The sequence below is a fragment of the Perkinsus marinus genome (genome assembly GCF_000006405.1).
Source record: "Perkinsus marinus ATCC 50983 genomic scaffold scf_1104296941728, whole genome shotgun sequence".
NCBI lineage: Eukaryota > Perkinsozoa > Perkinsida > Perkinsidae > Perkinsus > Perkinsus marinus.
The window spans coordinates 271,334-295,440 of record NW_003212397.1 but is presented as its reverse complement, the minus strand read 5'-3'; the positions used below and the strand labels follow the sequence as shown (position 1 = coordinate 295,440).

Sequence of the window (24,107 nt, the reverse complement as noted above, 5' to 3'; positions counted from 1 at the left end):
ATCACTCACACCATGATGTGAGGCATTCATATTAATGACGCGAAGAATGCACGACAAAAACACGTACATTGAGTGGTGTGGGCGAATTGACTGAATCATTGACTGAATCATGGACTGAATCAATGACTACCATTCGCGTGATGATCGCCTACCACCGACAACACTAACGCCACTGCCTCGACAGCGCACAACCCGTACCATCGGAGACACACCTCTTCTCCATTTATACACTTCATCACGAAATTTTCATGCAACTGCATGTAAAATGTCCAAAAGAAAATATTTTTGTCATCTCTACAAGTGTTGGATTGCATTACATTTGACGTCAGAATAGTAATGATATGGGCTGATTATCTCCCGGAGATATGTCTCTGATTTTTTTCTCAGTAATTGTCCCTCCTACTACGTCACAATGATTTCGACAGTCGTGGTATTCGCGATAACTCTGCTTTTTTGGGAATTTGTATTACGTCGTCCACTGGACACGTTGTCAGCTGCGAAGCGCGAGCCGTCGCCTGAAGGCCGCCTAAACGTCCGTACGTCTAGGGTTTGGGCTTTTCCATTCGGAAATTGATTCGGCTAATATGATGCATTAATGTGAATCCAAACGTTTATGATTTTGCTTCCTGTGTGTGGATTCCTCTCCTCCGGGGAGAGCGGCCTTATCTGCCGAGTGGTACTATGTATAGCATAGTACTCAGTCGTGGAAGGTCTATGTAGAATATTTTCCTATTCTCATTGTATCGTACAAAATAAGTTGTTATAGGATCTACATACAAGATGGCGCAAAGAAAAGGGCCCAGACCTCATAATTTCGCGGCAAGTGACAGTTCGTGAACAAAAAAGTACCAAAGTACCATCTGAAAGCCCTCATCGAGCTCTCTCCAACGCTGTATGAACGGTTCTGATATCCATACCGTGCGCTGAGGTATCGTCAAACGCAAAATCGGCTACATAGGGAAAAGCCGTACCGATTTGGACTTGTTACCCATTAGAGGTGTTCAAAGTGTCCCCCGTCAATTTCGGTGACCAACCTCAGCATCCTCAACCGCACATCGCATGCCCTTTCTGCGGCAGGAAGAGGGATGACATCCCGAAAAAAGGCGGACGCTGAAATCCCCTGGAAAAGAAGAAGTCGGCGGTGGGATCGAAGAAGATTATGCCTGACATCTCACGCCACCCTTCAGTTCGTCGAGGGTCGTGACCGGACAGTGGCTTTTGGACACTCCCGCCTGCAGGAGTCCCCTCAAGAACTCCGTTCCTAGGGTCTTTGCGCACCGAAATCATTTTGTTTTTGCGCAGATAAACGGTGACGTAACGTTACATGTCCGACAAGAAAACGCTATCAAGTCAAAACCGGTACGGCTTTCCCCTATGTAGCCGATTTTGCGTTAGGAGATACCTCAATGCACAACACGGATCTCAGAACCGTTCTCACAGCATTGGAGAGAGCTCGATTAGGACTTCCAAATAGTACCTTCTCCGTTCACTAACTGTCACTTGCCGCAAAATTGCGGGGGTGGGCCCTCTTTTTGCACCATCGTGTACTCCATTATAGACTTTAAATTGCATCATCATCATTGAGAATAAGACATGATGACGATTGAGAACGGTGACTGATTTGAGGGGTCGTCGGAATCGTTATTCATTATCACATGCTTCCAGCAATGTTCGGAGGCGGGCAGTCGGTCGGGTGCTTCGGCTCTAGTTACTAGACATGTCTGTATGGTAGGGACGCTGTGGGCACTTTCTCGGCCTCACACGATCAAGGGGACGATAACGGCAGTCACCACGGGCTATATCCTCATGTATCTGTATTCTGGTGGAAGACAGTCGAACGTTACAGCGTAAGTGGAAAAGGGGTGTTACGAGGTGCAGTGGCGGTGTTGGTCAGATATATACGGATTCTCATATCGGGAGTGATGGCAAATGTGTTCATAGTTGCTATCAATCAGCTCACTGATGTTGATATTGACAAGGCCAATGGAAAACCTCTACCGATTCCCGCTGGTGAGTCGAACTGTGGAAATAGTTTGACGGCTTCAATGCGGTATGATACATATTAATATCCTCCAGAAAACTCTCCAGTTTTTATAGCTCTCGAAGGCCAGCTTTTAGTAACACCAAGTGTGATGAGAATTCGAATCGTATGGTAGCGTTTCACAAGCATTTTGTTGCTCTCAAAAATGAAGGAATTATTTCACAGACATAATTTTTCATGACGGTTCGAGTGTCATTCGAGCGTACTGATGCCTGCCTTAGGAAAAATGAAGTTCAGCCAGGCCCGACTCGCTACGGGTCTCGCCCTTTGCTTTACCACCGCTGTGTCCTTCGCCCAGTCAACTACTTGGTTCGTCACCTTATCGGCCATGTGCGCTATCGGCTACGCCTATTCCGTCCCGCCACTGAGACTCAAGCGTCACGCAGTTCCGGCGGCTCTTTGCATAGTAACTCTGAGCATTGATGCTGATTGCTGATGATGAACCTGTCAGGTGGGAGCCCGAGCAGTCCTCGGGATAATAGGGGGAACGCATGCCTATTGCGAAGCGTTCGATGTGACTTTGGACCCGACTACCAACAGACAGATGTATGTGTTGGTATGATCTCATGCGTGTTGATCATTGAATCACTAATCAGGTTCACTTTCTGTGGTATTCTCATTGTATTCTGTACGACTGTTGCAATAATGAAGGACATACCCGACATAAAAGGCGACATCACAGACAATGTCAACTCCTTCGCCGTAAGTGACGAGGTGGTTCATCTTGACGCGAGAGCATCAGGTACAGTGGGGGGCCTATCGTATGTCACGTTTCTGTCTGTGGATATTAACTGCTTCTTACATGGCTGTGATCGGTCTCTTGGCGGACGATAGCTCGACAGGCCTACTGCATGCTATCGCCTGTGTGTACATGTGGGGGTAGGTGCTGAGCGCTGTTAATTCGTTATAACGCTTCTGCAGGCATTGGCATTTGAACATAGCGCCGGGTGACAACAGTGACGCAGCGTTGGAGTTAGTGAAGGACAACTACTTCAACACGTTATGGCCGTTATTTTACTTTGAATTCATAGCGTGAGGTGCTTCTCACGAACAGCAAATATGATTCTTGAATCTGCAGTTATCCCGCGCCGATCTTCATGAAATTGCTCGGTGTTCGTCCCCTGCCTTCCTGGTTTCTGGTCAGCGTATTGGCGGTAGTTTTAGTAAGACTTTACTCTTGCAGTGCCTCCGCATAAGTCGTCTATAGTTTAACACGGCCGTGGCGATGATTGAAGATGCACGAGAAGAAAGAAGACGGAAAGCGATGAGCGCTCCAGAACTTGCACAAATTCGTGCTGATGTGCAAGAGGTTGGCCAGAGTTTTTCATAAAGACAATTATGCTTCCTTCCTAAGGTGGAAATCCTTCTGAAGGGCCTAGTAGGCGTTGATCTGCCGGATGCTCATGCTGCTGCTCTGGGGCTCGGCTCATCTCGCCGGAAAAGTCACTTGGACCGAGCCGCAGTCGTGTGCGCGCTTGGGAGAGCTCTCGGACTCGATCGTGAGGACGGTGGGATGGAACAGGTATGGTTACCAAGTCACAATGCTATTCAATAGCATCACTATATTGGTATGGGTGGCAGTTGACTTTGGGCGAATGGAGTAGCTCAATTGGAAGGCTTTATTCGTGGTTGGCATTGGTTGTTCTAGCATAGTGTGTTGTATTCAGGTGTATAGGATTGCGGAAGCTGCGGAGCTGGAGTACAGCGCCTTGCTCATGCACTCTGAGCTAGTCCAGGATGGCAAGGTTGGTGTTTGGTATTCGTTTACACCATTGAGTACACATCAGCAGTATTTACATACATTCTTACAGAGAAGTACATCATTCTTAAATTCAACATACTTTGTCGTTTCTCAATTCAATTTTTCCTCATTTCATATACGATATTAGATATCCTTCTATTTCTGCTTTCTCATGTTCGTGTCCCATGTTCATCAGTATTGTATACACATAGAATTATTGTCCGACACTTACACTAGGTCTCGGTCTTCTCCTGAGTCTGCAACTGGTGTACTATAATTTTCGGCGCTTTCCCGTCTGGCCCGGGGAGTACTGCATGAAGTAAAATAATGTATCTTTGTGATTACCTTATGTGATGTAGCATATTTGGTGATTATTATAGTCTGTCTTATTACTCAATTCATACTCATCATCGGAGTCTTACTCGTAGAATCACGAACTGCTTGTCGCGGTTGCAGTGCTCCACGAAAGTGCATCGTTGGTAGGTGACAAAAGCTGTGAAGTTAGCGGTGCTTGGCGGCGACTGGTACCTTGGGTCTGCTTCTGTAGTGTTGGCTGATACAGGCCTACAGCCAGTGGTGAGCTGTCTCGCTGTAGCATCGTGGGCAATGAATGATGTTTCAGGTTCAAGAGATGTCCGATGCGATAGCCGAGATGACAGCATACAATGTGGAGACGAAGGGGAAGTCTGGCGTGACGGCTCGGAGACGGGCTGAGTTCAGTCGAATAATCCTCAAGCATGCCTGCAAATCACTGGGTGAGACCGTCTCAGCTCGGTCTGATCCTTTTCCTATAGTATGTGTTGTAGGTCATGTACAGCAGCGCTCTGGAGAGACATTAGAACGGCTTGGCAAGCTGGGCTTCGACGTGCCGTTGGTGGACATGGAGAATTTTAGTGGTCTTTGGCCTGAGTCTGGGAAGACGGAACGCCGTGTTGATGCTTTGACAAAGTTGATGTGCGTTTTGGCGACCAACTGATTCGTTTCGGACAATAATTTGTTTCTGAATGTACGAATGGTGTTGATGTCAAGAAGTGTGATGGACGAATGATCATTGGTGCGAAACGATTACAATGTCAGAATCGCAATCAAATATAGGTAATCTCGAATAGTCTGTGCAGTGACCTCGTTCCTGTGAGACGAGTGAAATATTTTACCTCGTAAATTCATCAGGTGAACTCTCCAACTACTCATGCTTGACTTCACCTCATCACAGCATTCACATCGAACGCATGATCGTGTGCAAGGACACGAGGCTGCCCAAAGCATGAACTGATGTTCGCTTGATCTGTTGCGCAAGTTCTGCTTCAACTTGTTCATTCGTTGATGTAATATAGCGACTACATGAATAAGGCAATACACAGCTCAGCTCACAGCATTCTCAAGTTGTCAACGTATAGATTTCACGTTAAATCCAACCTACGACGGCGTTGGCTTATGAACTCGGTATTAACTTAAGAGAAAGTGTATTGCAAACTGCCTGAGTTAAACGAGTATGCCGTTTATAAAGCAGTGGACTATAGATACTTCGCAGGCTGCGAATCGCAGCCATGCGAGCGCTACCGATGAAGTGCTCCGTCGACCAGCAGCGCGAAAAATCTCGCCCGCCATTATGATCGATTTGTGGATAGCGGAGGGTGATGCTTGCAGAAGTCTCCTCTGACAGACCCACTTCCCAAAATGGCCAGACGCACTAAGAAGGTTGGTATCTCCGGCAAGTACGGCACCCGTTATGGCGCTTCCTTGCGTAAGCTCGTGAAGAAGTTTGAGGCTCAGTCCAAGGCGAAGTACACCTGCCCCTTCTGCGGCAAGGACTCCGTCAAGCGTCAGGTAATCATTCGTGACTGTAAGAATCTCTTTCGCTCCCGCTTTTTCGATAGCCTATAGTCCTTCAACATGGAATTTATGTTCATCCTATGTTAATTTGCTGTTATTCAACTGTTTTCAGGCTGGTGGCATCTGGTCTTGTCGTTCTTGCAAGAAGACCATGGCTGGCGGATGCTGGCAGTTGACCACTGCTGCTGCGGCCACTGTTCGGTAATAACTAGGCGCCTTTGCTTTTCCTGCTTCCTAACGTTGGTCTGCTTTCAGTGCCTCTATGCAGCGTCTCCGCAAGCTCCAGGCCGCTGAGATATAAACAGCAGCTGATGGTTTATAACGGAAGGGTCTCTGGTCGAAGTGTTGGCTTTCGGTTGCGTTTATACTGTTGTGTGGGAAGAGTGACGCTTAATTCTCATAAACTGGGGAAGGTGTATGGATCGTGTATTAGAGGCACTTCCACTATGCAACTCAACTCCCAAGCAATCCAAGACACGTTTCATCCTTCATCATCATTCTTCCATGTATTGATATCCTGGGTGCCGTGTATGTGTCATCGATAATTACCAAGAGCAGCTATCAATGACTGAAGATGTTACGTGCCCCGTTGGGCTCTTCAAGCGAGTCAATAGTAGTGTATGACCTATAATTCCAATACGCGGCTTTTTCTATCGAGCAGTCATGGCGACATCCTACTTTATTGACTCGCCTGGCTCTTCTCTGAGCTCCACTAGTGGCTGCCTATCAGCAACATGTAACTGAAATATCTACGTGTGTTCAGCGTTATACTTCATCTCACCACTTGAATGGAAAGCGAGATTTTGTGGAAGGTCGACTTGGTAGTCACTTGAAGCCACATCGTATGGGCATGGGCGCTCGCACATGATGATCTTCCGTATCTATTCACTCAAATAACCGAAGATGTTTCGACCCCCGTTGGGCTCTTAAAGTGAGTCAATAGTAGTGTATGACTTATAGTTCCAATACGCGGCTTTTTCTATGAAGCAGTCATGGTGACATCCTACTTCATTGACTCGCTGCGGACCGCTGCGTGCTCTCTCACGGAATGCTGTGCTGCAGTTTACGCTGAACCTGCGGGGCTAGGACGCTAGGTGGCTCTAGACTTCAAGACCCCAGCGAAGAGTGACTCTGACTGATTTCGAGGGTTAGCGAGCTCCCCTGCCTTATGTGGCTAGTCTAATAATCATTAATATCGTAATCGGCTGATGGTCTGTAACCCATGAACTTTTACAGCTGATAATGTCGCGTTCCAGGATCGGTCGGAGCTGCTAGACATGGCCTCGATTCGAGACCCTCGGACACCAACTGAAGGCTACTGACCTGTATCAGTATGGTTGGTAGCTTTGCAGGTAGGAGTATCCCAGTCGAATGAGTTATCGAGTGATCTCCGCTCGCGAGAGAACGCTTGGCTTTCAGTGGATATGACACCAACGGCCTATAGCCTGCAAGTTGCAGCCTTTGGGAGCCAATGAGAGCACGAACGACCTGCGCCGTACGTGGGCATCGTCGTACTTATCGTATGCATGGATGTTGGATGCTCATCGCGAGTTGGTATCGTATTCCCGTCGCGCTTCTCCAACGGACTGTAAACCTTCCCAGTTCAAAGCGGGTGTAGTTCCCCCCAAGCAGAGAAGCTCGATAAAGGTTTGCGAGCCATATGTTTTCTTCTTCCCCTTGGTTTGCTGATGGACATTTCGCGAATGAACTCTTCTGCACTCCATACGGCGGGCAATGAAAGATGAAAGAGCTTTATCAGCAGCAACGGACACACTATGTTTACAGTTGCGTGTGCTCAGCAGAATGCAATCTGATCAAGGGAAATTGTCCACAGCTAGTCTGGACCTCTTAAAATATGAACGTAGGGAGGTTACAGAGCTCATTAGAACTTCTGCGTGGCGGAGGAAGAATCAGAATGGTAGACGAAAATGTGAGGGCTTCAATCCTGCCCGGTGCCCGTCCCAGCTGTAGAGAACTCCATGGGAGACAGCGCAGGATCACTGTGTAAATTTACATGTGGCAGAGGGGAAAAATTTGAAAGCCTGTTTTCTCGATGAGAAATGCGGACTATTCCACAAAACTCAGGGCCTTCGGGAGCTCTATGAATTTCTGATCTAATGAGATCCGCACTCATGTTCTCATGTTCACAGGTGTTTTGCTGAGCCAGCACATCGGATGTGCTTTGCGTTCCCCGCGCAAATGATGAGCCCCCGAATCTCCAGAAAGGGAGTCCTTTTCAAAGACGGTGTCGTTAGATGCTCTCATGCATGATTGCAAGTTACGAATTGCAGCCCAGAAAGTTCGTGCCCTGATGCGGCGGGTCATGACTGGCCCGTAAATTACTGACATCAACTTGATGACATCATTTCGCTGACAAAGACATCAATTTGATGTCTTTGTCAGCGAAATCGACTCCCCCGATCACGAAATTGAAGGCTTATTCGCGAGAAAACCACTCAAACTGGAATCTCTATTTGCAGCGCATCGATGAAGGTCAGCGGGTAGTTCCTTGTTCGGTCATATGATGGACTCATGATGAACTCAAAAAGCTCAAGTTAGATCCTAATCCGCGGACATATAGGGCTCAATAGCCAAATAGTAATCTCTCAAGGAGGCGAATGATTCGCCAAATAGCATCCTTCTAAATATTGTATGTAGATTAACATAGTCCTACATTGTAGAACTATGCTACGAGAATGGGGGATCTAACTGAACAACTTCAGTTACTGAAGGTCTCCTCCCGAAGCGGTCGTAAAATGACCAACGATGATGGAGGGCATTCTGCTGTAGACCGTAGATCCAAAAGAAGATCGCGAAATAAGAGAATTGTTCATGGATGTCGCGGTCTCAGTTTGCCGAATCCGACTCGTTTACGAGTAGGGTCGAACTCAAAATACTTATCGATCAACATACGATCGTGAAAACTCCAGTCATCCTCTTGGTTTTCCATGATAAGGAGTAGGCAGATACCATCGTGATTCACGGCATAGTTCGTGAATGTCATCGTAAATGTAGTTGAGCCCTGAGGGCCCAAGGCAAACGTCAACAGTGGCAGCTGGCTCATGTATTGGCAAGGCAGGGACCATATCTCGTCTTCTCGATCGAACTTGAAATCGACATGCTTACCCGCAGCCTTGTCAGTTTGAGCTCCAATATCCTTGATAAGACGATTATAGTATAATTTTGGGACATAGAGATAGTTAGCGCCGGTGTCAAAGTCTAAGTTCATATTGATACCCGAAGTTATAGTTCCATCACCGACTCGTAGCTTGTCAATATTTACCCTGTAACCTGCGCCCGTAGAGAAGTCGACATACTTCAGTGCTCCCTCATATAATGCAGGATCGCCTCCACCAAGGAGTAGGCCTCCATCAGTGGATGCCCCCGTGGGATCAGTTGGAGGGTACAAGTAGAGAGCAATGATATCGGTCTTTATAGCTTTCGATGATCGCAACTGCGTCATGAGAGACGGGAAGTTCACATCGCCGTCATCATAGCCAAGACCCATCAAATTAATCGGAGGAGCTTCACTGACAGGAGGCTTCTGGTCGAATATCAGTCCGAAAGTGAGGATCTGCGACACCTGACCGATCGTCAATTTCGATTTGTGCTGAAAAATTTTCATCGTGTATTCGTCCTCGAAATCGGCAGTTCTCGTCACCTTACCCACAGAGCAAGGCTTCGAGCATTCGTAACACCCCATGGGCGCTGCACTGCAGAGGTGTCCAGTGGCTTTCTCGAACCAATCCTTCCAGGTGAGGAAAAACAAACCCGATCCAGTGTCAACGAGAGCATGTAGGTCCTGACCATTCTCACCGACCAGAGTATGGAACAATCCAAAGCCGTATGCACGCATAAATCTGTAATCAACATCGAGGTTGAGAGTTTCTCCTCGGGAGACCTTCACCACGTCAAACACACAAACCAAGACCAGCAGTCTAACGGGCATAGGAGAACGCATTACGGTCAATATTTTGGATCTCAATATAGGCGAGTGGCACGTTTTTGCCTCACGCTTTGGACGCGCATGCTGACTCGCAGCGGCAAGTCTCGGCAAGCGAAATCACTGAGAGAAAATTTACGGTTTAGTTCGGTTTTGATCGGTTTACTGTTAGAGGCATCCTCCTCTATCGTGCTATCCCTGATTGACGTATCGAACTCAGACATGATAAGGCTTATGAAATAGTCTCGTGAGAAGACGAGAGACTGGAACCCACAACCGGGGAGACGCCCCCCCGCTCCCCTCGCCGCGTCACGTCACCATAACGTGCCGTCACAATTGCAGCACACGATGCACGAACGCTAGCTGTCCGCGCACGCCCACTGCACGTGCGCCAGCTACACGCCCCCCTCCTCCTGAGGAGGAATCGGATCGTCAAGCTGTGAAACAGCGGCGGGGGAAATACGTTTCAAATGATGTAAGTGAACAGGCCGGGGCCGCCGGCTACCAACAGTACGAACAGTGTAAACTTTTGGAGAGATGCAGGACACAATCCGGCAAGGCTCAAAAAAACGACGAGCCTTTCGCAAAAGACCGAAACGGCGAACCAGCCAAATTTCGCCAACAGCTGGAAGACCGTCAGAAGTTGGTGCGATAGGAGAAGGAGAGGACGGAGTCAACGCTGGTAGCGGGCGAAAGACCGGATCCAGACCGGGATAAGGCCAGGCAGGGTAGGAGAAAATCAGAGCGTGAAGATTCAGGCCTCCGCGGCGGACCGGAGCCGTGTTGTGAAACCGAGTAGCACGAGCAATGATGGCCTTGAAAGCCGACAAAGTTAGCGAATCAGAAGTATGAGAACGAACCCGTTCGTTCAAGACCCGATGAACGCGCTCGACCTTTCCATTAGTCCTGGGTCTGGGCACCATGTTAGAGGCATCCTCCTCTATCGTGCTATCCCTGATTGACGTATCGAACTCAGACATGATAAGGCTTATGAAATAGTCTCGTGAGAAGACGAGAGACTGGAACCCACAACCGGGGAGACGCCCCCCCGCTCCCCTCGCCGCGTCACGTCACCATAACGTGCCGTCACAATTGCAGCACACGATGCACGAACGCTAGCTGTCCGCGCACGCCCACTGCACGTGCGCCAGCTACATTTACCGACCGAAATGATGCGACCCATCTACCAATCGAAACCGAAAGCACGGGAATTTTTAGGTTTTCCGGTCTTTTTTTCGAGACAGTATACGTATGCGCATTATGCGGTACAACGTGCACCGCACAGCGCAACATAAGTTGGAGCAACGTTGCGTGGCTTGCGAAGCGACCTGAGCATATAACGCAACAACAGGCACTTACGCGTTATGCGTGGGTACGCACGCGCTGGCTCGTACAGTACGAGTCGTACTGGGTTAGGCTTAACTTCCGAGCGTAGAAGGGCAACAGATGAGTCAAACGACTCCTGTATGTGCCGTGGTTTGCGTAAAAATCGAAAAACTCTATTATGCGAACAGCTCCGAGAGTTATGCACGAAGACCTTTGTCTACGGAAAAAAATGTCCACCCCGCGGATCCAACCGGGGACATATTCCAGGATAGAGCTTGGTGCGTCAATTGAATGAATCAATGGACGAGGACTAAGCGAGCTCCGCCCCTTCGTCACGAAGACCTAGTGTTACGTTTTCCCGCGAGTAACAACTTATCAACAAATCTCAACTCTGGGACCCAGAGTCTGGGTATTCGAGTTACGTGATCTTCTAAGCCTACCGTAGGACTAAGTGCTTAGGACCCCACGTCAATGGTGTGCTCTGAGCACCGAGATACCCCTCTCTGCCGAGTCTCTGCGAAACCATGGCACGATGCATCGAGGAAGGGCAGCAGTCCAAGCACCCCATCAATAAATCACTAGAAATGAGAGGAAAGTTTGACCGAAATGAAGAGCCTGATTGTTTACAAAGAGCGAAAATGCCAGGTGGATCACCTGTGCACATCGGCTGAGGTGATGTGCCCCGCTACATCGTTGTTTCTGGACAACGACTTTGATTTTCTCCAGCCGAATTTTCAGTGTCATCGGCTGGAAAATCCAACGCGGAATTCATCACTGAGGTAATAACAAGTCCTTCAGGCTGCCAGGCTAGTACACTGGTGTTCCATCGGAGACAGGGCCGTTTTAGCAATGCCGCCGTTGGGATCCTGACCAGTCAGATAACCAAACTGGCTTGTGTCAGAATTGCGACAAAAAAACTGTCTCGAGCTGAGGTATTTCACGCAGAGAATCAATAAGGTCCGTGTGGGCACCCCAGTACCACTGAGCCAGTGGTGAGTCACCGCCGGTGACAGAGAGGTTGGCGTCGCCATATTCGCCAACTTGGCGAATATGGGAGTCACAATACCGCCTCATACCCTCGCGGATATGGTTCAGTATGCTGAGCGACGCAATTTGGGTAGGCCTGGATCCCGAGAGATTCGCGCTTGTATCGGTAACAGACTTGCTAAATCCAAGCATGTGAGGCAAAAATCCTCTTCGGGCATCTCAGCCTAGTCATTTCAGAAATCAGCTGCGCGAGAGCTGGAATCAGTCCTGCCTAACCTATACGGAAATACAGCGCGCTGCCAACGATGCGTGGTTCCCTATTCCCGTCGCCTGCTTATGAAAAAACCTCGAAAATTTCGAGTCGAAATAGATGTGATGAACTCGACTATTGACTTGCCTATGATAGCATGCCCATCTTCGGGAGGAAAGTTTGACCGAAATGAAGAGCCTGATTGTTTACAAAGAGCGAAAATGCCAGGTGGATCACCTGTGCACATCGGCTGAGGTGATGTGCCCCGCTACATCGTTGTTTCCGGACAACGACTTTGACTTTCTCCAGCCGAGTTTTCAGTGTCATCGGCTGGAAAATCCAACGCGGAATTCATCACTGAGGTAATAACAACGTAAATTCATGAATAGCAGTGAACTCGAAAATCCTTCGTATTCGTGAGTTGGCGATGCGAGCTGTGCACTGTGCGAAGCACTGAGTGCCTGGCACTCTTGACTCACACGACTGTGGAATGATACGCTTGAACTCCAAGTGTATAATTCCACAATCGTGAAGTCTTGAAAAGTCGACAATACGAACGTCATTTCTGATGATCAACAATAACGAATGGGATCATTGAGCTTACTTGTACAGATAGATTCCACGGGTATTGCAATGGTGCAATGCAACACTGATACTAGTCGGCAAAGAGTCAGCGTACTCACTAATCTAATCCAGGCCTCTCATTGAGCAACAACCACCACGGGCGACATGTGTGTCACCACTGAACCTTGTTGGTGCCGATTTTGCGCCCGGAGTGTACTTGTAGCTGTCTCTGTTCGAGCTCCTATTTTGCTGTATATGCCAGCTTATATCGATGGTTGCTTCTCATCTCGTAAGAATGTATCACCCCAGAACGCATGATTTCTTCTACTGCGTCCGTGTACGTCTCGTTCTCCTACCATCTTTACGATGTAAATACAGTCAGCAAGTTCGCATACAAGCTACTAAACGAGATCCGAAGACATAATAGCGAAAATATGCCGCATAGTAAGCGACTATGATTCCGATGAGAATAGCTTGCCCAACAGCAGCTCTTCTGATACCGTCTTCTATCCGAGCTTCGATATACCACTGGAATGAGTCCAGGTCACTCATTGGAACACCGCTGTACATGACATGTTCGTACCGCTTAGCATTACTACCGCTAATATAGCGATCGATGTAACTGAAGAAAACTAAAAATGATAACAAGTCATACTTGGCGCCTGAACTCACTGTTGCTCTGTGGCGTCAGTGAAGAAATCACTCGGGAAAACGCTCTGATTTCCGAGCCTGAGAAACGATTATAGTGAGTGGATATAATCGTGCGTTAAAATCTCACATTTTCAAATTTCTCCCACAAATTCATATTACATACTCTCATACTCACAAGGAAAAATTGGACATTCCCAGAAGAGTTTGTGAACCGAAGTGGTCTAATCTCAAGTTTCAAAACACAATGAATCGCTTCGGACTAAAAAATTCCTCTAGTTGACCAAATTGTGAACTCGAGCTGAACACACCGAGTACTATTAGCCATCGTCAATGCTGCACCCCGTCAGTTGATTTCAGATAAGGTCGAAGCTTTTTGGTGCTCACGAATAGAACCAACAGATTCGAGTGAAGAATATGCAAAATGCAGACGATTACAAACGTGCGAATAATTCACATCGGAATTTTTCCCAGGCTACAAAACGTCGAAGTAATCGAAGGCCTCTAGCTGATTGCTGGTGACTCTTAGGCGACTGCATTGGATAGTTTTCTTTGGAGGTTCTAGTAGAACCGTTCTAATAGTCTTTGAGACATTCTCGACCGCATAGGATTTTCTTTACTACTGTGTGATCTAGTTCGATATTTTCATTCAAGCACCATTCGATCTTCGGGTGAAATTCACTTCGAGCGATGTTTCACAGTTTTCCAGGCCTCATTGAGTATATATCTCCTCCAAGCCACTTGTGGAAGGTACGGGAAGCCTCTTGGGCGGCGTTTTATCTGTAATAGTGAGGGGAAGGGCTCCTTGGTGTACTCGAGTACCCGTGCGGGTCATTCGAAATTACCGCTTAACGCTAAACCCCGTTCACAGTATGTGATATGTCACACGCCTCATTCGATTGATATATCGCTCTCCTAAGGGTTGCCCCTTTCACGATAGTCGTGGGGTTTATATGCACCCGGACCTCCACCTATGGCTTCGTCTTCTACTTGGTGGTGGTGTTCATCTTACTCAGCAGTTCTTGTTGTTCATGACTCTGTTTAAAGGCTTACATTGACAGATCTTGAATAGTGATTGTCTCATCATATCTAGCTCGTCTCGGTATCAGCTCACTCCTTGTCCTTGCGGTCACTCGTTTCGTCTAGAACGTCCTTTCTGCTGTCCGACGATCGATCGTTCTGATGGCGGCAGCCCGTGGGACTTGTTCGTCTCGATGTAGTACCGGATAATTTCAAATGTGGTATCATTGCTTATTGTATGCTTAGTGTTCGCCGAGGAGCATTGATGGATTTCTCCCGCCTGGTGGGGGACCACTTACCACCCGTTACGTGGACTTGCCAACGGTTGCCTCCTATTACACAAGGATGAGTTGCTGTACGCTCTGGGGAGCGTGAAGTCAGTAGTCGAACAAGTGGACGAACATCTTGCTGGTGGTATATCTTGCTTAGATTGTGTGTCCAATCGCCGCTATGTTCGAGACAAACGTGGAAGTGGAAGATGTACCAGAGTTGGTAAACTCGGATCCTGAGGATGGCAGCTGGTTACTCCTGATAAACTATGAGTAAGTTGACGGCTGAGTGTCGATTGGATCCAGAGACATATTGAAGCTGATGAGGTGAACTTCCTTACTGAGGAGGAGCACTGTGAACCACTATGATGTTGAAGTCTAACTGTAAGGGTTCGGAGTCTTTCTGGATCCACAATGTGAATTTCGCATGTACAGTATTTATCATTATAGGCTGAAGTTTAGCACATTCCCAGTCTGAGGGTGATTATTCACCGCTTTTTTTACCATAGTATTCGCTCTATTCTGTATGACATTGAAAGACAAATTCACATGCGCTGCCCACTGTGGTGGAGTGGCGCGATAACTGTTGTGTTTTCATAAGGGTAGTGGTTGTAACACACTAATAACACAATCGAGTCTACTAGTGATCGTGAAGTTGCCGATTTGCTCTGCGATAGAGTGTTTTAGTGACTCTACCGCGTCCTAGCCTCGATAACACAAAGCTGTCTCCGAAATTGCTGCGCACGCGTGCACAAGGTGGAGATTCGTGACTAAGCGAGAGATTCCACAAGTTATACCAAATTACACATGCTGATGAAGTGGTTCAAACATAGGTCGTTCATGCTTGAGTTGATGAAAAACGGCGGGTTGAAACGGCTCGTTATGAGGACGATCGCTGCAAGATATTCGGTGTATCGATTAGTAAGGCGTAGCGAGATTTTGCATAGCGTTTCATTAATTATGAAAGCTGCGTGCTGCCCCCAGCACGATTCTCGGAGAACTCAACAACCGACGATGGCCTCATCGAAGGTGTGTGGAATGTCAGACGCCAGTACAGAGACTGGTGCGGATATCAACGTAAGGCTTGTTATGCCTCCGTGTGGTTCTCAAGCGGGCGTTTGAGGCGATTATCATCATCATGACGCTGCGCTTTCGTTGTCGTTGTGATGTTGGTGTTGTCGGTGGTGATGCGAGTGGTGATGGAAGTGTGGGCTTGATTGTTCTTACCATATCCCTCTGAGGGTTGCCTCTAGAGGCTTCCTCTATGATGATGATTATGTTGATTCTGCTCTTGCTCTTCAGCCAAGCTTCGATCGCCACTCAACAGCTGCTGGACACTGTCTACTTTCTGACTTCGAAGTGGACTTCCTCTCTGGTTTGATCTGTGACACCGGCTACTCGCTCGTCGAGGACAGCATGACCACCACAGCGCCAGTCCGGAAGAAGACTCGAACTTCGTCTGTATCCAAAGTGGACCTCGATCTCATCATACCATCCTGTCAACGGAGGTCTTGCACGACGACGACCACCAGTAAGTCCGAGGGTGCAGCAAGCAGCTCGTCAGGGTCGCGTACTAGTACGCCTGAGAAGACGTCTAGACGAGGCAGGAAGAAGAAGCCCACTAGTCATCCATGTGGCATGTCTGAGTTCGAGCGCAACGAGTACCGGAGGTTGGTCCAACATATGGTCCGCATGAACAAGGAGTTGGTTGCGCCGTTCATGAAGCCTGTCCCTAAATGGGTACCTGGTTACTACGAGATGATTACTGTTCCAGTCGATATATCGATGATACTCAATCGTCTTGACTCGTGGTTTTATGCCTCTCGAGCTGACTTCGAGGCTGATATGAGGCAGATGTTCATCAACGCCTACACCTTCAACCAGCCTGGTTCCCTCGAGTACGAATACGCCCTCGAGCTTCACTCTATCTTCAACACTATGATGTCGACGGCTCTTGACAAGGTGTTGCGGCAACTAGCCGAGGAGCACGAGAAAGAAGTGCATTCCACTGTGAGTAGCGGTCGGAAACGTAAGCGACGATCAACGTGAGAGACTTCGAGCCTCAGTTGATGTGTTACATAGTGCTTGACGACTACTTATTCCCTCAAAACGATTGACTACTGCCGGTCGGCCTCCGTTGTAGGAATGGAGTTGATCCTATAGATGATTACTTGCATATTTGTTTAATTCTATTGTAGTATTGGTATGGTTTTTGCAAATTACAAGACTTTTGTTAGTGAATCCAATATCGTGAGGTCGTCTTATTAATATGATGTGGAATGAGCTCACTCAAGATAACCTGATTGAACCCTGTTAGATCCACTCCTCTAGAGAGACAAACAAATCAACACGTTAGATAGGAATCGTAACAATTTTCGAACTCGCGAGACACACAGTATCAACATTACAATATGTGTAATAATATTACATATTGTTATTCCATTGTGTTATTAATATTACCAGTCGCAGCTGTAAGACGAATATTACAATAATATTCGTCTTACAGCTTCGACCGGCTCGCCTGATAAAAGTTTTGCAGTGAAACTTATGATAGCCAACCCTTGTTGCCTGGAGCAGTATAGCTCATGATCGTTGTAACCGATGTCTGCTCACCCATATCTCGTTCAGGCTGAATAATGGATTTTGAACTATCACTCGTGCCCTGGCTGCTGCCTAATGAAAAGACACGCAGCACTGCTTCAGCCATTCGCTTATCTCCACTTCCAGAGGCACGACAGATCTTAGATTTCATGTTGGTAATCCACCGTTGTTTCGTCGTTTTTCGCGAGCCGTATCAAAATTGAGGTCGTGCTTTCCCCAAAGGCGGTTCTGAATGTTTGAGCTTGCTGCAACCGGCGAAAACTTGAAGATAGACTCTTGAGCGGGCTCAAGGCAGATCGGCAACAGATACGTATGCGGACGGTTTAGCATCACCGATCTAAATGTCATAATCTGTTCTCCGATGTGTTTACTTTTTCCCAATTCGAGCTCGGCGGTCCGCATTCAAACCTCTCGGAGATTTTCAATTGCATCGATAGTATGGATGAAAGTGCAGGTATTTCGTCTTAGATGTCCAATATTTAGTCCTTCTACTGTCTCTCGCAGCATCATACTGCCAACATCTAGGACTGTATGAGAATATGTAGACCATTAGGTTTGATGGTGTAACAGTTAACACTCTATACTCCTAGTCTGTCGGTCTGAGCTCAAATCTCAGTGGAGCCCGATCCGTGTTCAACTCACGGTGGAACCTTGTACTAATGTGATATTGACACTGTTTGCATGGGACCCTCTACTTTGTCCGGGTCATTCAACGCTTAAAATGTACTCCTGGCGGATAGCGGACTGTTAGGTATACATAGTACTGGAATACGTAGAGGATGGGAAAGACGCTGGCTCAATAACGTCAATATTAACATGTCTGAGGCTCAGGTCGCTATCCCTGTTGAAGTGTTTGCAAAACCCGCATAATGCCTCTCATTTGACTAGACCTCTCCTGCATATTGGAGAACGGGAGGTAGGTCGAGATCACTCTATCACTAGGTCCCATTTCATTAGTTACAAAAGGCGACTGCTTCGGTTGGAATACAGCAATCCGGATTCGAACTCTTCAATTTATTCAACCCCTTTCGATTGTTGCGACTACACCTGTCTCCGACAGTGTACTTTATGCAAGTCCTTCCGTGTTGGGTTGTAGTATTCTACTTGAGATCTAGCGATTCGAGCTGAGTCGTTTGCGCTCCGACTACGAAGCAATGTCGAGAAGCAACCTAGTCATCCGGTTTTTGGGAGATCGCGTGCTTATATTATATAGTACAGCAATCGAACGTCATCATCGAGCTTGTATTAGACTCTTTTACTACACCGACCGCTTTTCGAACTGCACTACTCCCATTATCCTAATCTGTAGGCTGCTAAATCTATACGCCATAGATCGACTTTCCTCTCCCCCTTTATGATAAGAGAAAACATGCATAAGTCCAAGCGTGCCGTCGACCTTCACTTGCACATCGGTCGGTTCTGCATCAGTCAGTTTGAACCTCTTCCACATATTTTCCATGTTTCGGGCGAAAAGTGATACTGTATGGCATATTAGGCATTGTAATCTATGGCATAGACTATTCAGTAGAATATTTCTCATGGGGGTCCCAAGGAAGGAAGTCGTTCAAACCTTGTCTGACCATAGGCGATCACATCGTAAGTTCCACGATGTGTTCAGATACACAGCGACTCCTAATCCATCCTTGCACCGAAAAGAGTCTCATCGTCTACTTCTGACTATAGGAGTCCTCAAGTTGTTCACGGTCGTATCAGTGTCTCTGACAGTACACAGTACTCATGGTATTGGGTAGAATTGCACGAAAATTGCAAGAAACGCCAAAACGAGCCATCTCTGAATTTTGCGCTGCGTGAAATCGATCAGTCGATCGATCGGCCTTCACTACCAAGCACGAACTGAGACCAGCGTCTGAGGGGACTTGGTAATAAGGGTCAAGGGTGGTCTGAGGAGATGCGATTCACACTGGTATCACATTAGGATTGTGATGTAGGAACTCACGTTATCATGTCGTCTTCTACTTGAGTGTAAAGTTAATTATCCTCACTAGCTGATATTGGAATATATTTCAATCCAAGCTTTGTTGTGGTTTCACTATTGGTTTGTTGTTGTTGTTCAGGAACCATGCAAATATTCGTTAAGACCCTAACCGGCAAGACCATCACTCTTGATGTCGAAGCCGCCGACACCATCGAGGCTGTCAAAGCTAAGATCCAAGACAAGGAGGGTACTTCCCATCGCCGTCCTTCACCCCTGTCCATATTTCAATTCTCTCAGGAATCCCTCCGGATCAGCAGCGTTTGATCTTCGCTGGCAAGCAGCTCGAGGATGGCCGCACTCTCTCTGATTACAACATCCAGAAGGGTGAGTTTTCACGTATGCCGTTAACTCGTCTATATCTCATTTGCTTTCAGAATCTACTCTTCATCTCGTTCTCCGTCTCCGTGGTGGTGTTATCGAGCCCTCCCTCGCCGTCTTGGCCAGGAAGTACAATTGCGACAAGATGATTTGCCGTAAATGTTACGCTCGTCTTCCCCCTCGTGCGGTGAACTGCCGTAAGAAGAAGTGTGGTCATTCCAATCAATTGCGCCCCAAGAAGAAGCTGCGATAAGACCCTCACTGTCGCTGCCGACGTAGTTTAGATGATATAGTTACCGTCTGTGCGGTTCTCTTCATCGTCCGGATGACGCTGGTTCCCTCTGCCCGCTGGTTCTGAAGAAAGCATTCGATGTTGCGTTGTATCGTAGAACGGGCGTTCTACGGGAGGGAGGCCAGGAAAAGAGTAGCTTAGAACATAAGAAAGTCCAAGGAAATGAAATGTTCGCCATTTGAGATATTGTGAAATATCTTTCTGACCTATATAATCGTAATCAACTTTTGAATATAATAAGGGGAGTATTCCTCACGGTAGTTCCGCTCCCAGAGCCTGGGTAGGAGCTTGAGGGTATATGTGGTAGGAAGGGCGAAGAAGCAACCACTGTAAACACAAGCCGATCGGTACATTGAGGAGTAACAAAATGGTGTGGTGTTTGTTTAAGAGCGGGAGTATATAATTTATACACGCAAATACGACTGTATAATTTCCACATGTTCCTTGGAAGTTTCATCGAGCTTGCAAACATCATCATCTTCTATGCCCAGAAAGTCTATCGAAAGGTCTCTCAGAAACTCTCTTAGATGAGGTAGGCGCTGCAAGCCGATCCTCGCCGCTTCCAACCGTACTGATGTCACGCTCTCGTCGGTGTCGCTGAGAATCTCACCATATAAGCTCAGAACCTGAACAAAAGCCATCCGCTAAGGCCGTTGAAAATTCCTTACAAAATCTGAAAGAGCTTCTGAACCGTCCATAGGAGTATTTGCTTTAATTGAATTGAGAGTATTAGCAGCAAATCTGTAACTCAGTTTACGTGCAGATGCAGGAACCTCATCGCCATTGACCGTCCATGAAACTGTAAGGTGCGAATCTCACCCGGCATAGTTCGACTTAGTTACCTGCGTGCTGAGCAATAGACATCATCTCTTCGTCTAGTTGATTAGTGGGGTTCTCGATATTCATAAGGGCAGTGAGCAGCATAGCACCTGATAAACTCGGACAGTCACTATTCACATATCCCAACAGTGTGTGGGGGGGGGGGGGGAATATGCACATGGTCAACTACATGTGTTGGTGACAATGTGGAAATCGTGAGCACCCCTACCCCAAAGTGAACTTCTACAATTAGTGAGGAAACTCCTGATTTCAGCTTAGCTCAGCGAGCAAATATTCCCGAAACACCGTGTCCCAGTGTGGTGCTTACGAACAGCATTGTCCATATCATCGAACGCTTCACTACTCTTCCTCAACCATGCATTCAGATGAGATACTTTCTCAGCTCCTGGTATCTGGAAATGAAAAGCTTTTCTGTACTCTTACTCGGTGACCGGTAACACAGAAAATCAACTGCTAAGCGTGTCACCAGTCACCACTGTATTTATTCGATCTTACTGTGAGCCAGTTCCTCACAAGTGCCCCTACTGCTAGCACATAATTCGAAAAGATCTTCGGCTCGTATTGTGCCTGCCAACATCATTATGCAGAAACCGACCGTCCGTCCAAAACCCACTGTAGTGTCAAGAATGACATTCATAGTCGCTGTTGACCCATCAGTAGTTACGCCCTCAGTCACTGCACGATTGATCGAATCCACATCAGTGATGCCAAGCTTGGTGAGCTTCGCCACAGCTAAGTTCAGCATCCGGGTATCCTTGGGTAAACGATGCGGAACGAAATCAAGGGCTGAAGAAAAAACTATTCACGTTTAATACAGTACTCGCAATCTAGAGATGAATCGAGCATGCCACCGATATAACCTAGCTCATATCGGCGCCACAGTTAACACAGAGGAGTTTCGTGATATGAGAAACATTCCCCGACTACTGCATATCACCGCGAATATCGCGTTTTTCACCGAGTATTACACCACTTCACGTAAAACGGGTGGAACTCCATGGTTAAACATAGTAGCGTATCTACCTTTCGGTTCCAAATTTTCCGGTATTTTTGATAAGCCGGGCTTAGCACTGCTACTGGTCGCGGGAGACTGGGAGACCACTGGCGCAGCTACTGTATCTGAGGTGGATAAAGTGCAAGTGTCTACAGTATTGCCAACCCATTCTACTTGGCAAATTCGATACATGATTCTGAAAAGGGTTCAAACCGCCACTATTCGTAGAGTTTATCTGAGTGGTAAAAGTAATATCAATAGTAGTAGTACTTCTACTAGTACTACTAGTACTAGTAGTACTTCTACTAGTAGTACTTCTACTAGTAGTACTTTTACTAGTACTAGTAGTACTAGTATGCTACTACATGCTAGCGTTGTGATGCTTACTGATTGTCTCATCTGAGCTTCCATGTTTTCTATCATTGGTCGAAGCATAACCCCCATGGGTGACGAGAGTGCCTCATTAGGCAAGTCCACGATGTCTAACAGTAAATATTCTGATGTAGTGTTGGAATATATACTCGCTTTCCTCAGACTGAGCTCAAAAGTTTCCTCATTACTTGCAGAAGTTTACACACGAGTTGTGGTAAAAGTGCTCACAATTTCCCAAAATTTCCTCAAAATTTCCCAAAATTTCCCAAAATTTCCTCAAAATTTCCCAAAATTTCCCAAAATTTCCTCAAAATTTCCCAAAATTCCCAAATAAGTGAGCGATTCTCGTACGACTCACATGAGGGCAATCCTTGACCGTTGAGTAAAAACCTGAAAGTACCACTAGTTGTCAAATTCGACGAGATTCTTACTTAGCAATATCATCAGCGAAATTGTTACAATTATTCGTAAGAAGACTATAGGTTTCTGTGGTGTATCTGAAGACCCCCACCATGACATCTAATAATAAAACGATGGAGTACTTATTCCATATTGAGCGCAAGTAAGTGTTTAACTCCTCCCTAGTCTTGTGAGTAACTCCTGAAATAGCAGTAGCAGTAAACTCACCGGAAGTAAAACGTGTACGACTCAGCTAGACTAATAGTAGTAAACTCACTGGAAGTAATACGTGTACGACTCAGCTAAACTATATAGTAATAAACTCACTGGAAGTAATACGTGTACGACTCAGCTAAACTATATAGTAATAAACTCACTGGAAGTAATACGTGTACGACTCGGCTAGACTATATCATAGTAAACTCACTGGAAGTAATACGTGTACGACTCAGCTAAACTATATAGTAATAAACTCACTGGAAGTAAATACGTGTACGACTCGGCTAGACTATATAATAGTAAATTTCACTTTAAGTAAGTACGTGTACGACTCAGCTAAGCTATCGATAACCAGTGGAGAAATTTGCCGAGTATTTTATGAAGAGTAGACTCACCGAGATCGATCGTTCGATAAGGCATGCCAGGGACAGCGGGTGGAGGGGAGACACAGATACCTACCCAATGACAAGAAGTGGAAGACGAGTGGTATGAAAAGTGGTCAGCAATTATAGTAGTAAAATTATATAAACCATAGATATATATACATACAATGAAGTTTCACCCGTTTTACGTGAAGTGGCGTAATACTCTGTGAAAAACGCGATATTCGAGGCCTGTAGTAGTCGTGAAATATCTTTTCCACTAGTGCTTTTCATATCACTAGGGTGAAACTCCAGTGATATATTATTATAATGAAGTTTCACCCGTTTAACGTGAAATGACGTTTTACTCTATGTAAATTTCAGACATATATGTGTCCGCGACCAATTCTACACAATTGTTTTTCGCGATGCGGATTATGAAATATATTTTTCACTAGTGTTTTTCACATCACTAGGGTGAAACTTTAATGATATATCATCGAAGTGAAGTTTCACCCGTTTAACGTGAAATGAAGTTTTACTCTATGTAAATTTCAGACATATATGTGTCCGCGACCGATTTCACACAATTCTTTTTCGCGAAGTGGATTGTGAAATATGTTCTTCACTAGTGTTTTTTCATATCATGAGCTATCAACTCCAAATGCATTGCATTTGGAGTTAATGCAATTAATGCATTTAATGCTACACCATATTTCATATCATTATCATCAGTATTGTTGTTATTACCTCCTCCATAGTAGTACTCCAACCCGAAGACCACTACTCCAGTGTGCCAAATACCCTACAAAGCAAAATCCATTTTTCACCAGTAGAGAAATCTCTCATTTTTTGCACCCGTTTTTCGTGAAGTGGCGAAATACTCTTCGAGAAAAAATATATGATTGTGAAATTTTTTTTTCCACTAGTGCTTCTCATATCACGGGTGAAGATCCCTATACTGAAAATAACTTACCTCAATTTGTTTCCCTAATATCATGGGGCTCATCTGTCGAGCCATACCTTGGGAAAGGTCATACAAGTGAGCTTGGACTTTGATGCCGTTTATGGAGGACATTTGGACAGCACGAT

At 46.4% G+C, this 24,107-nt stretch overlaps 7 protein-coding genes across 7 annotated transcripts; 5 read left to right on the top strand and 2 right to left on the bottom strand.

Moving 5' to 3' along the window:
• Positions 1-1,806: 1,806 nt before the first annotated feature.
• On the top strand, positions 1,807-3,077 carry Pmar_PMAR000104 (bacteriochlorophyll synthase, putative; the record flags this gene model as incomplete). The annotated part of the gene is made up of 7 exons (XM_002781676.1): positions 1,807-1,847; positions 1,895-2,010; positions 2,263-2,447; positions 2,493-2,587; positions 2,638-2,743; positions 2,784-2,920; positions 2,963-3,077. 7 exons carry the CDS (start codon positions 1,807-1,809, stop codon positions 3,075-3,077), a joined length of 795 nt encoding a protein of 264 aa, XP_002781722.1.
• A 505-nt stretch (positions 3,078-3,582) lies between these two features.
• Positions 3,583-4,758, top strand: Pmar_PMAR000103 (hypothetical protein; the record flags this gene model as incomplete). Its single annotated transcript, XM_002781675.1, has 5 exons — positions 3,583-3,609; positions 3,709-3,786; positions 4,266-4,358; positions 4,405-4,537; positions 4,589-4,758. 5 exons carry the CDS (start codon positions 3,583-3,585, stop codon positions 4,756-4,758), a joined length of 501 nt encoding a protein of 166 aa, XP_002781721.1.
• Positions 4,759-5,453: 695 nt separating this feature from the next.
• Positions 5,454-5,957, top strand: Pmar_PMAR000102 (N1, putative). The gene is made up of 3 exons (XM_002781674.1): positions 5,454-5,609; positions 5,728-5,816; positions 5,871-5,957. Exons 1-3 carry the CDS (start codon positions 5,460-5,462, stop codon positions 5,914-5,916), a joined length of 285 nt encoding a protein of 94 aa, XP_002781720.1. The 5' UTR covers positions 5,454-5,459; the 3' UTR covers positions 5,917-5,957.
• A 2,488-nt stretch (positions 5,958-8,445) lies between these two features.
• Positions 8,446-9,576, bottom strand: Pmar_PMAR000101 (Renin precursor, putative; the record flags this gene model as incomplete). Its single annotated transcript, XM_002781673.1, has 1 exon — positions 8,446-9,576. The coding sequence occupies one exon, from the start codon at positions 9,574-9,576 to the stop codon at positions 8,446-8,448; it is 1,131 nt and encodes a 376-aa protein (XP_002781719.1).
• Positions 9,577-16,260: 6,684 nt separating this feature from the next.
• On the top strand, positions 16,261-16,671 carry Pmar_PMAR000100 (bromodomain-containing protein, putative; the record flags this gene model as incomplete). The annotated part of the gene is made up of 1 exon (XM_002781672.1): positions 16,261-16,671. The coding sequence occupies one exon, from the start codon at positions 16,261-16,263 to the stop codon at positions 16,669-16,671; it is 411 nt and encodes a 136-aa protein (XP_002781718.1).
• A 2,625-nt stretch (positions 16,672-19,296) lies between these two features.
• Pmar_PMAR000099 (ubiquitin, putative) lies at positions 19,297-19,897 on the top strand. The gene is made up of 3 exons (XM_002781671.1): positions 19,297-19,406; positions 19,457-19,543; positions 19,594-19,897. Exons 1-3 carry the CDS (start codon positions 19,304-19,306, stop codon positions 19,788-19,790), a joined length of 387 nt encoding a protein of 128 aa, XP_002781717.1. The 5' UTR covers positions 19,297-19,303; the 3' UTR covers positions 19,791-19,897.
• A 766-nt stretch (positions 19,898-20,663) lies between these two features.
• On the bottom strand, positions 20,664-24,093 carry Pmar_PMAR000098 (conserved hypothetical protein; the record flags this gene model as incomplete). Its single annotated transcript, XM_002781670.1, has 13 exons — positions 20,664-20,758; positions 20,977-21,061; positions 21,165-21,236; positions 21,283-21,455; positions 21,693-21,788; positions 21,838-21,898; positions 22,051-22,145; positions 22,394-22,425; positions 22,467-22,532; positions 22,578-22,635; positions 23,049-23,108; positions 23,766-23,820; positions 23,992-24,093. 13 exons carry the CDS (start codon positions 24,091-24,093, stop codon positions 20,664-20,666), a joined length of 1,050 nt encoding a protein of 349 aa, XP_002781716.1.
• Positions 24,094-24,107: the final 14 nt, after the last annotated feature.